The sequence below is a fragment of the Euprymna scolopes genome, chromosome 26, assembly GCF_053919585.1.
Source record: "Euprymna scolopes isolate OS-2025 chromosome 26, ASM5391958v1, whole genome shotgun sequence".
Classification (NCBI taxonomy): Eukaryota; Metazoa; Mollusca; class Cephalopoda; order Sepiida; family Sepiolidae; genus Euprymna; species Euprymna scolopes.
The window spans coordinates 94,374,135-94,391,613 of record NC_136507.1 but is presented as its reverse complement, the minus strand read 5'-3'; the positions used below and the strand labels follow the sequence as shown (position 1 = coordinate 94,391,613).

General features: G+C 34.7%; 1 protein-coding gene across 1 annotated transcript in view; it reads left to right on the top strand.

Annotated features, from left to right (window-relative positions):
• Nucleotides 1–17,479, top strand: part of LOC145248271 (complement C3-like) — a 233,059-nt gene that overhangs the window by 131,678 nt on the left and 83,902 nt on the right. Inside the window, exons 9-13 of the mRNA XM_080110142.1 lie at nucleotides 929–1,084; nucleotides 3,047–3,124; nucleotides 4,261–4,314; nucleotides 8,702–8,893; nucleotides 12,456–12,617. Of these exons, the coding sequence (XP_079966268.1) occupies nucleotides 929–1,084; nucleotides 3,047–3,124; nucleotides 4,261–4,314; nucleotides 8,702–8,893; nucleotides 12,456–12,617 (642 nt within the window). The remainder of the gene's footprint in view (nucleotides 1–928; nucleotides 1,085–3,046; nucleotides 3,125–4,260; nucleotides 4,315–8,701; nucleotides 8,894–12,455; nucleotides 12,618–17,479) is intronic.

The window sequence follows — 17,479 nt, the reverse complement described above, 5'->3', positions numbered from 1 at the left end:
TATTAGTATTCCATCATTGTTTAATGTGATGCCTATTATCATAATAACAAAACATTATTTGCATTTATATAAGTTTTTATTATTATTAGCTTCATTTAATGTAATGCATCACAATAATTTATCACAATAATAAAAATTATTTGTGTTTTGATTTTGTTTAATTTTATGATTTTTACCATAATTACAAAACATAGGCATGGCTTTGTTTAATGTGATGTCTACTACTATAGTAACAAAACATAATTAGTATTATGGTTTTATTTAATGTAATGCTTATTATCATAATAAAAAGTATTATTAGTATCAAGGTTTTATTTAATTTTATGACTATTATCATATTAACAAAACATAATTATTATTATGGCTTTATTTAATATTATGACTATTATAACAAAACATAATTATTATCATGGCTCTATTTAATTTTATGACTATTGTCATATTAACAAAGCATAATTATTATGACTTTATTTAATTTATGACTATTGTCATAATAACAACACATAATAATTAGTATGGCTTTCATTTTATGACTATTATCATTATAACAAAACATAATTATTATTATGGCTGTATTTAATTTTATGATTATTATCATAACAAAATAGAATTAGTATTACGGCTTTATTTGATTTTATGACTTTTATCATAATAACAAAATAGTATTAGTATTATGACTTTATATTTAATATTTTTTATATTATCATACATTTTAATTGTTGTGTTGTTATTCGTTTAAATGCATTATTTTATGTCATGCTGTGCTAGTAATAACACATTATTAGTATTATGACCTTGTTTGCTATTATGCATATTATCATAGTATCAAAATGATGAAAATGTTATGACTTTGTTTGCTGTTATGCATATTATCATAGTATCAAAACGATGAAAATGTTATGACCTTGTTTCAATTTTCTTTCGTCAGTTAAAGGATGGGCATTTTTTCCAACAAGTGGAAATAACCGGCGAGCGTTGCGGAGCTTTTCATATCAGTGCAAAAGTAATTGAGAGAAATTCCCGCATGACAGAATACAAAACTGACAGCACAGCGAATTTTGTGAATAGTAATTCAATTCCAAACGTAAGTCAACCCTTTACACATATATTTATTTCGAATGTATTTTAGAAGCTACTTTGATGTGGAAAAGCTACTTTGATGTGAAAAAAAAAAAAACTTAGCCAAAATGAGGAGAAACACACGACATTAAAACGAAGACGTGTGAAATGTTAAAGGGTCGATTTCATTTACTGGAAATAAATGAGTTTATGCAGTTGTAAGCAGTTATTAGACGAGTTTTTTACCAGAGTTTGTCAATGTTTTTAAAATATTGTTTTCTCTTCCCAGGCTGATGCCAAGAAGGTAACCTACCTCTACTCTGCTAGAAATTTTACTCACACCTGAGTGTATCCTATATCTCTTTAACGCCTCTATTCGCCCATGCATCTAGAATCGGTGCCACATTTGGGTTCGTGCATCAGTCAACAGTCTCTCCCTCTTAGACAGGATCCCCAAAAAGAGTCTTCAATCTAATAGGTCTAGCCTAACCCTGACCCTAACCCGACGGTCTAGCATTGTCGACTAAAATTTAGCCCTTACCCCATCGCTGCAATGTCATATCCCTGTGCGTGTTTAAAAAAAAAAAAAAAATTAATGGAATGTGCACTGATGAACTCATTGCAGTTGTGCCCCCCTCGACCTACATATTTTCGACTAACCCGACAAGCAGCAAAATCACACCACTTTACTGGTGCGATTCCTAGATGACAGAAAGCCTTCTACTCTAAAATTTTTTTTCACAGACTACTAGATTTTGAAATTCCCTCCCTGTTTCCTGCTATCCTGATTGTACTAACATGCAGAAGTTTCAGTGTAACACGATTCAACTTCAACTGCAACTTCAACTCCCCATAGTAGACACAATCCAAAATAGTAGCCCCGCATGTCTGTAATATAGCGTGGACGGCTATAGGCAAATACCGAGCTGATTAAGTTCCTATTGGAGGGTTCTTGACAATGGTGAAGCGTATCTGTAATTCTCACCCTCATATTTATTAACCCATTATCTCCCATAATTTTAACCACTTTAATTTTTTTATGAAACCCATGGTAAAAAAATGTGAACTAGTCAGAATTACATTTTAAATAGAAATAAGCGAGATATTAAGTGAACTCATATGAGATTACTAGGAGGATGCAGTTGCAATGACTATAGTAATTACGCTGTAATATCATAACCATTTATATATATATTTTTAATATAAATAATTGTGTGTGTGCGCGTGTGTGTGCCTGTGTCTATGTATGGGTGTGTATGTATATATGGGTGTGTAGGTGTATGTATGTATATATGTATGTATGTACGTATGCGTGTGTGTGTGTACGTTCGTGTGGTCATGTATGTGTATGTAAATGTTTGTGCATGTATGCGTATGGCTTTTGATGAGTGGGGTATATGTGTGTGTGTGTGTGTGTGTGTGTGTGTGTGTGTGTGTGTGTGTGTGTGTAAACCGAATAAAGTGCTAACAACCACTTTAGATAATATGGCGGTTAACCTCCAAAACTTGATTCATTGATAGAGAAATGTTTCCTTCTTTATTTCGATTCCCAGGGACGCATCCCGTTGATCCCAACCCTTTGAGCACAGCTTAGATTTAGATTAATGGAAAATGAAAATTTTAGATTTAAGTCAAGTATCATTGGTTCCTTGCGCAGGTGTTTAACTCACCAAATGTTGTGGTTTCACATTTGAAGAGTTAAACACCTCGGTAATCAATGCAAACAAGATATATTGAACAGAAAAGCAAATACAATGAATGGGTATACGTCAGTCCGACTGCCACGAGTGCAAGACTCGAGCATAGTTCCGGAGAGACATATTCTCCACGTTTTTATAGTAGGTGGAAGAGTTCATTATTATCTGCAAGGTTGAGCACAGCGGCACTAAGTTTTCGAACTTAAGATGTTTGTTTGCTTGTTTGTTTGTTTTTCCATTTCGTGTTCTTTAATTAATTTCTCTTTTTTTTCCGTTGTTCGTTTCGCCAGAACAAAAAAACACACGAAAAACAGTCGAAGTCTCGCGAAATGCGCCTCACAATCAAGAACAAGAAAGAATACTACATGGTAAGTGTGTATCTTTTTGTCTGGATGTTTATAAGAGAAGCGTGATGACAGAATCGAAATCTATTACTTACATTACGTACTAGCTGGAAACCCCGACGTTGCCCAGGACTGAATGAGGAATAACGGATGTTTCACTCTCTCATTTTTTATTGTCATCGAAATCGGTAAAATGCACATTTTTTCAATCAAATTAATTAACTGCCTACTCGAGTTAGGGACCCACCGCTTCACATGCCTCCTCAGTTAGCGCCCACTAAAGTTAACGCCTTATACAGCCTAACATCACAAGGGCATTTCCAAAGTTTTATTACTGCACAAGCAGAAAGGCCCGGCATATAACATAAACAGTAGGTTCTTTGATATGACAGGAGCGCGTTCGAAATGAATGTTTCGGTATAGAGCACAATTAAACTATGATACTTGATATTTGCATTTTGAACCATTATTCAAGCCATTATATTAAAATAATTATATAAAATAAGCAATAGTTCTCTACAGTGCAATGCAGACTACAATGTATTGTGGGCTAAGTAATTGCGGGTTGGAAAAATAAGCGATTTTACTGATTTCGATGACAATAAATTATGGTAGAGTGAAACATTCGTTGATCCTCATTTATTCCCGGGCAACATCAGGTCTTCTTGCTATCATATATATATATATATATATATATATATATATATATATATATATATATATATATATATATATATATATATGTGTGTGTATATATATATTATTATTATCATTATTATTATTATTATTTCATTTAATCACATGAATTAATATAAGAGGATATAATTAAATGCGTAAATTTTCAGTATTTACTTGAATAGTGCTCAATATATAAGAGTTAGGTAGTAAGTTATGAAAATAAGCCTGACGAATTCTCACGAGGATGAGACGCGGAATGTTCTGTGTAACTTAATTATATAATAAAAATATATTTTCATAACTTACTATATATATATATATATATATAGAGAGAGAGAGAGAGAGAGAGACAGACAGACAGACAGATAGATAGGCAGACAGACAGAGAAAGATTTTGGTGATCCAATAAGAACTGTTTGTAATTAGATTTCATTTTCTATTCAATTCGCCATTTTTCTCATATTCATTTTGACTTTTTCCAGCAAGGAACAATGGTGGAGGTTACCGTAGAAAATTGTCAGCAAATTCATTATTGCGTAAGTACACTACGATGTAAACTCTCTTCTCTGTATTCGCTTACTATTGCGTTCCACCCTTGCTTCATTTATACAGCAACCAAGCTGCTGTAATTATTACAAGAAACTTTAATATAAATTCTTTCGAATTTTATGATGAAAGATGTTGTCAGTGATGTTATGGCTTAGGTTTTTAGGCAGTTTTGGGTCTTTCGGCATCATAATCCTCTCACTAACCCTAACCCCATAAGAGCTGATCAGGCTCTAGTGTTCCCTCCTTCTGTGACGTGCTATGCGACACTGACTTCTCTTCTCGAGCCCGCTTTATTTTCGGTGCAGGTAGGATGCACATTCGACGAGTGCATGTCGTTCAGGTAAGATGATTAAAACTGCGCTGTAGGAAACAATTATCACCCACCTCCTTCCCTGAATGTATTTCCTTTTCTTTCCAAAGTTAAATACGCGTGTAAATTATTAAGTTGTTCCTCGAGTGGCCTCTGGGCCTTGATAAGTGGTGACATCCTTGTAAAAAAAAAAAAAAAGAAAAAGAAATAATGGCCGATTTCAGAAACAAACATTTATTCTTGAAAAATGAGCGATAGAAATGGTAAAATTAATCAAAATACGAGCCTTGCACAGCTATGCATCTCTGCCATCGATCTATAAGATTATTTATTCCTCGTTGATAAAAAGTTATTGGCTGTGATGAAACAAAATTTTGGAAAGCTGATTCCCCTCTTCTTTGGGCCGAAACTTTTTACCATTTAAAAATGAGCTTAAATGCTTAAAATAATAATAATCAGTGGGTCTGGAAAATATGGAGGATGTGGTAAAGTCTTGTATCCCAAGTTTGTGAGTTTCTGCAGAGTCAATCTTGCAACGTGTGGCCGCACATTGTCGTGGAGCAGAATTGGACCTCGTCGATTCACCAAGGCAGGCCTCTTTTTCTGCAAGGAAGCATGCATTTCGGCAAGTTGATCGCAGTAGATCTCTGCTGTCATATTCTGATTGAGTCCCAAAAAACTGTAGTGGATAAAACCGATTGCAGACCACCAAACTGTCACTATAATCTTTTGCTGGTGCAACTTTGGCTTTGGGAAGTGTTTGGGAAACTCATCACGATCAAGCCATTGACCTTTGACGAGTATCATAAAGAATCTACTTTTCATGACAAGTAACAATTCGTTCAAGAAAGGGATCATTGCCGTTACGCACACAAAGCATTGAGCAGACTTCAAATCACCTAAGTTTTTGATTCTCATTGAGCTTATGAAGGATCCATTTATCGAGTTTTTCACCTTTCTAATTCTCTGTAAATGGCGTGAAACTATTGCAGTACTGATGCCAAGTGTTTGAGACATTTCTCTGACACTTTGACGAGGATTTTGCTCAACAACTGCTTGCAATTGTTCGTTGTCAAGACTGCATGTTCGCCCTCTACCTTCTTCATCTTCAAGGCTCTCGTCTCCACTACAGAATTTTTGGAACCACCTTCGTATTGTCCGATCACTTGTGAACCCCTCTCCCCATGCTCTGTTGATATCAGCAGAAGTTTCAGAGGCATAGTACCCAAGTTTGGACTCATGCAACATAAGGAGGTGAAGGTCGCGTTTTGGATAATTCATTATTGAAGATCTTGTATGCTTCCAAAAAATTTTTTGGCTGAAAATAAATAAATTTAAGAATATTAATTAGTATATAACCCTAAAATGAACTATAAATTTTGTGTTGGAATGACTTTTCAAAACACATCATTTTAAGCGGCCATTATTTTTGTAACAACCTAATATCATTTGGAAAAAATAAATTTAATAAACAAATAAAATGGTAAAGTTTATTTACACTCTTCACCCCGAAAAAAAGATAATTTAACAGGTCAACATTAAATGCCCTTGTAAGTTTATTGTCGACGGAAAGAGAAGAAAACTCAAATTAACATTTTTCCTACCCTGGAAGTGTGATGTTGTTTATTAACATTCTGGAAAATCCTTCCCTGCACTTATAATGAAAATTTTAAGTAAAGAAAATACAGAAAAGTCCTTATGGTGTACCTGTTTGTCACGGAGTGAAGATGTCATATTCCAAAACTCACGTAATTTGATCAAATAGATTTTTTATTATTTAAAAAAAAATCCAATTTCATGACTTGCTTGATGCGAGAGAAACCAGTCGCCATATTTGATTAACTTCAAAATTCATCCCTGGTTATCTCCCCTTTAACAACCTCTTCAGAAGCAAGGGTTCATCAATGACTGCTAAAAACACTTCATCGCTAAAAATCGTAAAATTTGATTTTATTAAATTGATTGATAAAATTTTGTGATTTTTTGGAATATAACATCTTCATGCGGTGACAAGTACACCATAAAGGTTTTTCTTTCTTTTTTTTTCCTAAATAAGTGCAAATCTAAATAAACGTCAATCATCTTCTTAAAAAAAACATGTTTAAAGGAATACAATAAACTGCATTTCGTTTAAAATACAAACTTTGGCACAAGAATAATGGGGAAAAAACGAAAAAGGTAAAAACTTTAAAAAAAAAGCAAAAAATGCACAAATTGTATCCCTGCTTTAATCGTAATATTGCATATTTTTTTTTTTTTACATGGAGGTCACCACTTATCAAGGCCCGAAGGCTACTCCGGGATAAGGGTTATCGCGTGTACAGTAATCAATGAGATAGTATTGTAGTAATCATTAGTATTGCGAGTTTTGATAGAGTGTCTTACTTAAGGGGGCGGTTTGTCAGGAGTTTGTTTATGTTGGACTTGAAAACGTCCAAGTTGTAGTCAGGTGGGAAACAGGCAAGCGGTAGAGAGTTCCACTGGCGTGCAGTTCATGTATGTATGTAACTATATTTCCCGTGTAACATTACATATATAACTTTATTGCGCATGTAACATTACATTTATAACTACATGTCATATGTTACATTGCATATATAACTACATTAAACATGTGACATCTCGTGTTTTAATTTTCTAATTCATCCACTATTTCAGTCATTTCAATCAAGAGATATTTTTTAAATTCTAACCGTTTCCTTTAAGTGCAATTGTTTGTATTCCTCTCGCACTTGGTTCACCGGGTATATTCGACAGGTAGCTTTTGAAATTCTTTTTCATAAGTCCGGTTGCTCCTATAAATACAATGTAACAAATGTTTTGATAAGCTTCTGGGTTTGACCTTTACTTCTGATCTGAAATGGAACACATACATCAAGTCGGTGGTCAAGGTCGCTGGGAAAATAGTGGGATCCTTCTACCACTCCAGAAGATATCTCACTAATGATGCAATTCTATATCTATATAAAAGCCAAGTACGTCCAAGGATGGAGTACTGCTGTCATATCTGGACAGGAGCTGCTAAAAACAACATATCCTGCCTTGACAGAGTACAAAATAGACTTTGTGGCTTGGTGGGGGATGCTCTTTTCTCTTCCCTGAAACCCCTCTCCCACAGAAGAGACATTGCGAGCATGTCTCTGTTTTATCGTTATTTCCATGGCAAGTGCTCGTCTGAGCTCCAGTCTCTGGTCCCCCTCGCCAATCTTTGACGAAAAACACCCGACTAGCTTAAACCACTATCAATAATTTTCCCCACTCTTTATCCGTGCTTAAATCAAAATGTAGATTCCATGAACAAAGCTTCTTCCTTAGAATTGCATGCCAGTGGAACTCTCTGCCGCTTGCCTGTTTCCCTCCCGCCCGACTTCAACCTAGATGTCTTCAAGTCCAACACAAACAAATTCCTGATGAACCGCCCCCTTAAGTAATGACACTTTATCAAATCTCCAATACTAACTATTACTACGATACTATCCCATTGATTACTGTACACACAATAACCTTTATCCCCGAGTGGCTTCTGGGCCTTGATAAGTGGTGGTCACCATGTAAAAAAAATGACATGTAGTTATGAATGTAATATTATATGGGCAATAAAATTATGTATGTAATGTTACATGGGAAATATACTTATATATGCAATGCTAAATATGCAATGTAGTTATATATGCAAGGTTACGTGTGTAATGTAGTTACATATGTAATGTTACATGTGTAATGTAATTATATGTGCAATGTTAAATATGCAATGTACTTTCAAATGTAACGTTACATGTGCAGTGTAGTTATATATTTAATGTCACATGTGTAATGAAGTTACATGTGCAACGTTACATGTGCAATGTAGTTATATATTTAATGTCGCATATGCAATGAAGTTACATATGCAATGTCACATGTGCTGTGTTGTTTTATATGCAATGTTACATGTGTAATATAGTTGTATATGTAATGTTACATGTGTAATGTAATTATATGTGCAATGTTACATGTGCAACGTAGTTATATATGTAATGTTACATTTACAAAGTGATTAAATGTAATATTTGAATGTTTTACAGGTAATTGGTCGAGGTAGAATTGCGAGATGTGGAATGGAAATTAAACATTCCGTTGATGTACCAATGATAAGCTTCCATTTAACTGAAGACATGATTCCACTCGCAGAACTCATTACTTATTGCGTTGAAGATAAAAAAATTAATTCCACAGCATCGTTAATCTTCAAAATTCTTGATATATGTTCCAACAAGGTTTGTATTGTCTATTTTTTCAAAAGAAATACTAGACTTTTTTTTTCTTTACTGATGGGTCATCAATTAAGTCCAAAAGCCACTCAAGGGTTACCACTATGGATATATTGTCGATGTAATGATAAAGAATATTATGAGAGGATTGAAAATAATGAATGAAATAAACGTAAATTGATTGTTCATATAATTTAGATTATTCGGACTACTGTTCACGTCTTGAGTGTTATTTTCACAACGTTTCACTTGATGTAACATACGACCTTCATCAGGTATATCTTGTCAAACTCGGGTGTCTTTTTGATGAACATGGGAATCTGCATGGAATTTCGAATATAACTCTTTATTTAATTTACAGTGGTAGTATGATCTTGTTCTGCCAGCCACGACAGAATAGACGTTCTAAATAATTCGCAATTATATTTTGAGTGTCACTAAGTACTTTATTCATTACGCCGTGTTGTTTGAAGAATCCAAATAATATGAAATAAACTCAGTTTGATTATTTATTAATACGGTTTGTGACAAGTTTAGTTTATATTGCATTTGAAGAGCATCATGATGTAATCTGCAGGGTAACAGTCCCATAGTAATGTGTCTTGAAAAGAAACTCTGTTTATGAAAATTCCGTCTGATGCTAGTCACATCCAGGAAGAAAGAACGGTTTTGTAGTTGTGATAGAAAGACGAGTTCTTGCTGCAAATTTTTTACAAGGAGGAACCAAAAACAGCAATAAAGCAAGATTCCTTGTATTTCAATTTCTTCTTAGGACTACTTCAGCTTAAGTCTTAAATTTTAGACCTAAGGTTTACAGGGTGGAACGATAAAAGAAAAGACGACATGATTCCATTTCCTTTTGATGAAAACCGTTTTTATTTTTTGTTGCAGCCCATCTACTAGCTGGCCAGTTGTGTACAAATCCCAAGAGTGACAGGAGCCTTTTATCATGTCTGAAAGTGACACAATGTTCAACGAGCGAGATCGGAGATGCGTCACTATACAACTCGTACTCTGTACTGATCAAAGTTATGACAACAGGACCATTGCCAGCACTCTCAAAATGTAAATTCGGATGGTTCAGCACAGCTCAATGAAGTTTCCAGACACGGTTGTGGTCTTTGATGTGGTTTCATGTGAAGGCCACATCATGCCACCTCACATCTTCAGAGTCGGCTTTAAAGTCAACATCAAAGGGTACCTAGATGTGCTGAAGAGTGTAGTAATCTCCTGGTGCAATCAGGTGGCTGCTAGCAGACCCTGGGAGTGGCAACAAGACTCTGCGTCTGCCCACAAGTCCAAAGAGACCTAGGCTTGGCTTCAGAAGGACTGCTACAACTTTGTACCCTTCTCTTACTGCCCCCCTTCTCTCCCTTGGACTACTTTGTTTGGTAATGCATGGAGAACATCATCAACATGACCTCCCACAACACCAAAGCCAGCCCGATCGCCACCATCCACCGAGTAGCTCCCGCTGGCGCTTGTGGAAAAGCTGTGCTCCTAGTTCCGGGCCCATATCAAGGTGTTGATTGAGGCTGAAGGCGACGGCTACATTGAATAGATATAAGTTCTACATACACAAGTTCATACTAGGTGATCACAGATAAATGTGTGTGTGTGTATATATATATATATATATATATATATATGTGTGTGTGTGTGTGTGTTATTCGTTTTTGTTTTTGCAATACGTCTTGAATGAATTCAATTATTTATGAAAGTGCATTTTTATCTAAATGCGAGTTGGGAATAATTTTCCCTTTAATCAATTTGGTACCCCCACATGGTATATATATTATTTTTAAACTATGATTATCCACTGACACGTGTTTCGTCGTCTATGACTCAGCAGAGTGGCTGAATCTAGCGAGATATATATATTCTTTATACAGACTATACACACTTATATAAATTCATATATGACATGGTCCGTTATATACACAGCTATATAACAGGTCTGACTTCGATTCCGACTTTTCATCATCATCAGTTGTCCTGCTGTTTTAACAGCTTTGGCGACCACGGCTCTCCAAATTGTAGAGCCATGGTAATCTCGGGAAGACAAATAAAGACGGTAGTTTTCCGTTGCTTTCCATCTTGATTAAGAATTGCATCTACCACAGTGAGTTAAACGTGCCTCTAGATAACCATGTGGAAATTTCTACGACTCTGACTTTTAGAATTCCTTATTCAGTCTTCCAATATTCAGAATGTCTGTTGATTTTTTGAAGACTAAAAGATCTGACTCCGGTTCTAAGTCCTAGCATTCTTACAAGCTCTTTCAAAATCCCTAACTCTGACCCCCAACTCTTAGTCCACAATACTGTTAAAATAAGAAGTTTTCTAACCCGGTAAAGGGAGCCTACTTTTTTTTTTTTTTGCAGCAGCAGCAGCAGCAATCTTAAAAGTATCTTCAATGTATATGTTCTAATTCCAATTTCTTATGAATGTTAACTCCAAAAGTTTGAACGCTTTAAAGAAACTGAAAAGCGAGAACCCAGAAGCCGATGCCTTTGGGGTCTATATTAAGCACAAAATACTGAGACATTTCTTTTTTTAATATGTGGAGGTATATATTTTATGTGCTTCTGATTGACTGAAAGGAGATGTTGTTATTAAGATCTCATTCGATCGAGTCAATGTTTTTTAACAGAAAACCAAACTCCTATCCTTACATCATCAACGCTCTGATCCCCATCTGGCATCAATTGTGATGGATGGCTCTCGTCTGGGTGAGGCCCCGTGTTTTGACAAGCTTCTGAGTTTGACCTTTACTCCTGATCTGAAATGGAACACGTACATCAAGTCTGTTGCCAAGTTCGCTGGAAAGATGGTGGGATCCTTCTACCGCTCCAGAAGATATCTCACTACTGATGCAATTCTCTATCTATATAAAAGCCAAGTACGCCCAAGGATGGAATACTGTTGCCATATCTGGGCAGGAGCTGCTAAAAACAACCTATCCTGCCTTCACAGAGTACAAAATAGACTTTGTGGCTTAGTGGGGGATGCCCTTTCCTCTACCCTGCAACCTCTCTCCCACAGAAGAGACGTTGCGAGCCTATCCTTGTTTTATCGTTATTTCTATGGCAGGTGCTCGTCTGAACTCCAATCTCTGGTCCCCCCTCGTCAATCTTTCACGAAAAACACCCATCTAGCTGAATCCATTGTGAAAAATTTCCCCCACTCTATATCTGTGCCTAAATCAAAACGTGGATTCCATGAACAAAGCTTCTTTGTTAGAACTGCACGCCTGTGGAACTCTGTTCCGTCTGCCTGCTTCCCACCGGACTACAACTTGGATGTCTTCAAGTCCAACGTTGACAAATTCCTAATGAACCGCCCCCTTAAGTAAACACTTCATCAAATCTCCACACTAACGTAATGTACTTGCAATAACCCTTATCCCTGAGTGGCTTCCGGGCCTTGATAAGTGGTGATCACTGTGTAAAAAAAAAAAAAAAAAAAAGAAAGTTGCTAGTGGCTTCTTCTTCTTCTTCTGCTTATAGATCTTCTTTTAAGCTTCTGGTAATTCCGGTGTTAAAGTTTTATTTATTTATTTCTCCAGAAACGGTTAAAAGTGGATATTATACCGAAAAAGGAATCCTATTTACCCAAAGAAAATGTCACTCTCCGGATTTCAGGATCTCAAGGTCAAAGCATCACATTGTCACTTGTTGATGATGCTGTGCATGTCATAAGCAATAGATACAGATTGACAACGAATTTTGTAAGTACGAAAAAATAAACGACGAATTGAGTTTCATTCTTTAAATTTTTAGACTTAGACAAAATTGCATTCGATTTTCATTTCTTTTTTTTTATTTTCTCTCTTTCGTCTGCTGTTAATTTTATTGCTTGACTGAAAGTAAAAATTGATTTTATTATTTTAAAATCTATTTAATATCAATCATAAATATTGGGTTGAAAACTCATGGTGCATGGTAAACAGTTGATGATCCCCGATTTCTAAAATTCTTTCTCCCCCCCTCCCGCCGCAATTGAATCCCCTTTTGTAATTGTGGATTTTCTAACAGTAATTCAAGTGCTAAATCTGCTATTTAATTGGTATTCCTAGGAATTTAAACTTCATTTGTTAATTTTATTTTAGTATTGTTTTAAAATACTCAACTTTTTTTATTATATATCTATATATATATAAAAGGCAAAATGTGTGTGTGTGTGTGTGTGTGTGTGTGTGTGTGTGTGTGTGTGTGTGTGTGTGTGTGTGTGTATTATGTATGTTCGCTTTTTGTGTATGTCTGCAAAAAGCTTTTTTCGTCGGCCTTCTCGGGTGGAGGGGGGGTCGCTCATTCTTAAAACTTTTTATATCACGTTTAAATGATAATATCTACGACTTAACAACAGGAGTCGCATTTCTATTTAATGTGCCCGACTTTTACCAGCTTGCTGCGTCTTTGAAAAGCGAATGATGCGGCGGCTGGCTTGCAGTGCAAAACTAGGTCAAACATCACGCCACTTCCTCGCACCTGTATATTTCACTTCATAAACCTTAACTGAACATGTTTATCAGTTCCTCTCCCCTCGTGGCCAAGATGGTTAGGTGGCTTGCTTTTTTTTCCCCCTTTCGTTTCCACCTTCGTGTCAAGGCTTCAGGGTTCAATCCTACCTTCCTACTGAAACTTTTTTTTTCTTTTACATCTTCAGATACCCGGCCAGCGTTTTTTTTTTTTAACACACACACACCTCCAAACACCCGTGCAACGCCGGGTACCCCCCGCTAGTAACAAATAAATGACGAAAGTCTATATTCGATTTTTCCAAGTACTTTTGATTGGGGGGAGGGGACGTTCCAGCCTCTATAGATTAAAATACAATCTAAACATTCCCCTTAATTGAAAAGTATTTATAATATTATGTAAAAGTGTCATTATTATTACGTAAAAGTGTAGAAAAGTTAACAGTTGAAAATTATAAAGAAAAGGCAACGACAGCAAAAAAACTTATACCAAATGCAATAGAATTATATTATCTACCGTGCTAAAACTAAGTTGTTGTTGTTGCTTTTTTTTTGTTTTTTTTTCTAATTTCAAAATATTTTCTTCAAAGTGGTTTTTACAAACGAAATTTTAAAAAAATAAACAAATGGCCACTTATTGCTTAACGGATGAGGAAGCTTTATTCCTGAAAAGTTGTAAACAAATAAATTATTCTCCCACTAACCTAAAGTTCGAGTTGCACTCTCAAATTGAGAGTTAGTGCTAGGCATAGATTTTTAATACATGAATGAAGTCCCCAACGGTTAAGCGACAAGCAACCAGTTATTTATTGCAAAGGCAGTTAAAAGAGATGAAATAAAAAGAACGTAAACACAATTTCAGCACGTATAAAAGACATTTAGATTTTACTGCATTTGGTATAAGGTGTTTGTTGCTTTTTATTATTGTTTACAATTTCTCGACTGTTAACTATTCTACACTTTAACAAAGAGTTAACATTCATGATTTTACTTATTTTTACTAACTTTTTCAACGTTTATTATTACATTTAATTGTCAGCGTGAACCAACTTTTTCAAAACGCAGCATATGTTAACATCTCAGCGAAGTTTATTGCATTTATTTTTGAGAAAACATTAAAAACAGAAACAAAATTTTCCACATGAAATGTAGGAAAAAAAATTAATTGCCTTCCTAGGATGGCAAAGTTAGACACAAGGTCAGTTTTTAATGTAAAGAACCCCCCCTCCCACTACCCCCAAAAATAGGCATTTGGGATTGAGGCAACCTTTTTTTTAATCCTCAATCTTTTAGAATTTCTCCTTCATTAAAAGGACAGAAAAGATAAAGTATAGTATCTGAACTAATACTATATACTTTAACTTTAATTTTATTTGGAAAAGTAAAAAAATAATACAAATAAAACAAAAATAAAGATATTATAAAATTGGCAAATATTTAAATCGTAATTATTTTTCATTTTTAAAATGTTCGGAGTAGACAAAATAATACTCATTTGTGAATAGTAGTGGGCAGGAAAAGTTCTTAGGATTCAAGACTGTTAAGCATTTTTTTTTTTTTTTTTCTGCTATGAGAGGAAAATTCTGCATGTTTTACTTTTAAGGTGATTTCGTCTGGTTTCATCACATTGTAACTCAGACTTAGGACATTAAAGATTAGTTATCTGTCCCAAAAAGGATGTCCTAGAAATAAGGAATCATTTTAATAAAAATTTATATGAAAAAATGATCCCCAATTTAAATTCTAAAATATTTTTTCGGAATATTTACACGTAATCGGCTAAAAAAGCAGAATCTCATTTAAAAAAAAAAAAATTATCTGCTTTTAAATATAGATATATATTTTTTTTTTAATTGACAAACTATTTAATGTTTTCCCTTTATTCATATTCTCAAAAATGTTCATGTTGTGCTATTTTTCCCATTTATGCATATGTGCCATTTTTATCTACCCTTCCCAATCTCCTTTCAGAATGGAGAACCAGAATTATCCCCAAATCTATCAATTAATTCACGTGTAAATGTGGTTCCTGCGTTTTGCGGGTTTCATTTTTAATATCTATTTTACAAATATTAATATTTCTGATATTTTAAGAGAATTTATTCAGCAATCTACACTCTTATATATAAAAGTCAGTTTGTGTGTGTGTGAGTTCCTTCCTCACAGGTTCCGAAACAGCTGAACCTGTCTTTTGCAAATTTCGCACAAAGGTAATTCACATGTCTGGCAGTGTTTTTAGATATCTTTTGTACAGAAATTGATCCGATAAGTATCAAAAATTGGAAAAATCCAATCTTAAAAATAGTCTTTTCTCTCTTATAGATAAAAAAAAAAAAATAATTTTTACATGGGAATATTTTACGTTACACCGGCCAAGGGAAATAATAAAATCTCAGCAAATCCTTTCCTCTTAAAAAATAGATTTGGTGGTATCTGGACATATAGCTCTATGGTAAAGCATTCAACTACAGATCGAATCATCTCTTGTTTATGCCCAGGTGTACCTCAATATTTTATTTTATTTTTTTCTTATTAATGAGTTTAATTTACGATAAAAGAAGAGGTACCATTTAAAATCGCCGCAAATCATTTCTTCGTTTGCATATTTTAAAATTAAACATTAATCAGAAGTGACTTTTCCAGGGCCTTCATCGTCAAGCCCAAATATCAGCTGACATGATATTGTAAACAAACACAGATGGAATTTGATGAACGACATTATCATTATTTATTTGCGAATTAGTCCACCGAGCAAATTATTCCTTGTAATCTATTGAATATATATCAAGCGTCTCTGTGTGTAGCTTCGTATGTCCACTCAAAACTTTTGTCATTCGCATTGTACAGGCATGAATGCAGTATCGTTAGAAAGCATGGTCTCTTGGGCAAAAATATCGAAAAATCGACAAAAATCGTCAATTATTTTGTGTAGAAATGTCGTTTTGTTTGAAGGGGGTCAGATAAAAACCTTGCTTTCGGCGTGGTTTGTAAACCGCGCATGCGCGAAGTGTCGTGATATTCATCTGTTTGAAAAAGCTAAATTTGGCTTTTTTTTTTACATCCGGCCAACGCCCCTCCCCCATTGTCATAATTTTTCGCCCCCCCCTATATATGTCATATATATTATGACCTACTATTGACCTGAAGTATCAATACTTGTGTTATTTTATCAAAGTATTTTGGTAAAATGATTGAATTAATACAGTATTATGTTGTTCCTATTTCAATTATTAACTTAAGAAAATTATTCTGCAAATCTCATTAGTGATGGTAAAGTTGTTGTAATCGTCTCGACTGCTGAGCAGTGGACTTCTTAGTTTATAAAATTAACACAACATTCTCTCGAAAGCAAATTATTGTTTGTACGAGGGTCGTTCCAAAAGTAAGACCTCCTATTTTTTGTACTCAAAAAGTTGAAGAACTACGAAGACAAGATGGGAGTAGTACCATTAAAACGAGCGATCTTTTGTACCAAACATTTATTTTTCTACATAGTCACTCCATTTTCCGTGCACTTTTGACAGGAATTCAATGACGGATCTCTGCTTCTGACGCACGTCTATGACAGAAGCTGCTTTCTTAGAGTCTTACACCGTCTGCAGCAGAGAGATGAAATTTTCAGGTCATGAACACATAAGTCCAGTTATCATAACAATGCCATTTGCGGTCTCCTCTGATCCATTCCGGCGAAATAAAAAAAAATAGGAGGCATTTCTATTTGGAAATACCCCCCCCCCGTAATATTCAAGCAATAATAATACATGGTTTAACATTTAATCTAAGCGTAGGTAATTGTCTATTTGAAAGCTGTAAAAGATGGGGCAATGAATACTTTTTATTATTAAACATCAGCAGCAGTTGTTTCGGTCATCGGTGAAAAAAGTTTCCATTTTAACAATCCTTCTAGTAGGAATAAGTGTTTTAGTGTGTCAAACAAAGATAACAACTTAATATGTTTTCTAAAGCAAATTATTGTGATACAAAGGAAATATTACGAAATAATCAGTTTAATATCATCATATGCAACTGTAACTGTTTTATCTGTAAAAGACAGAATAACATCGATTTTGTTTTATTTATTAATGATCTAATCATCAAGTGTTTCAGTCATT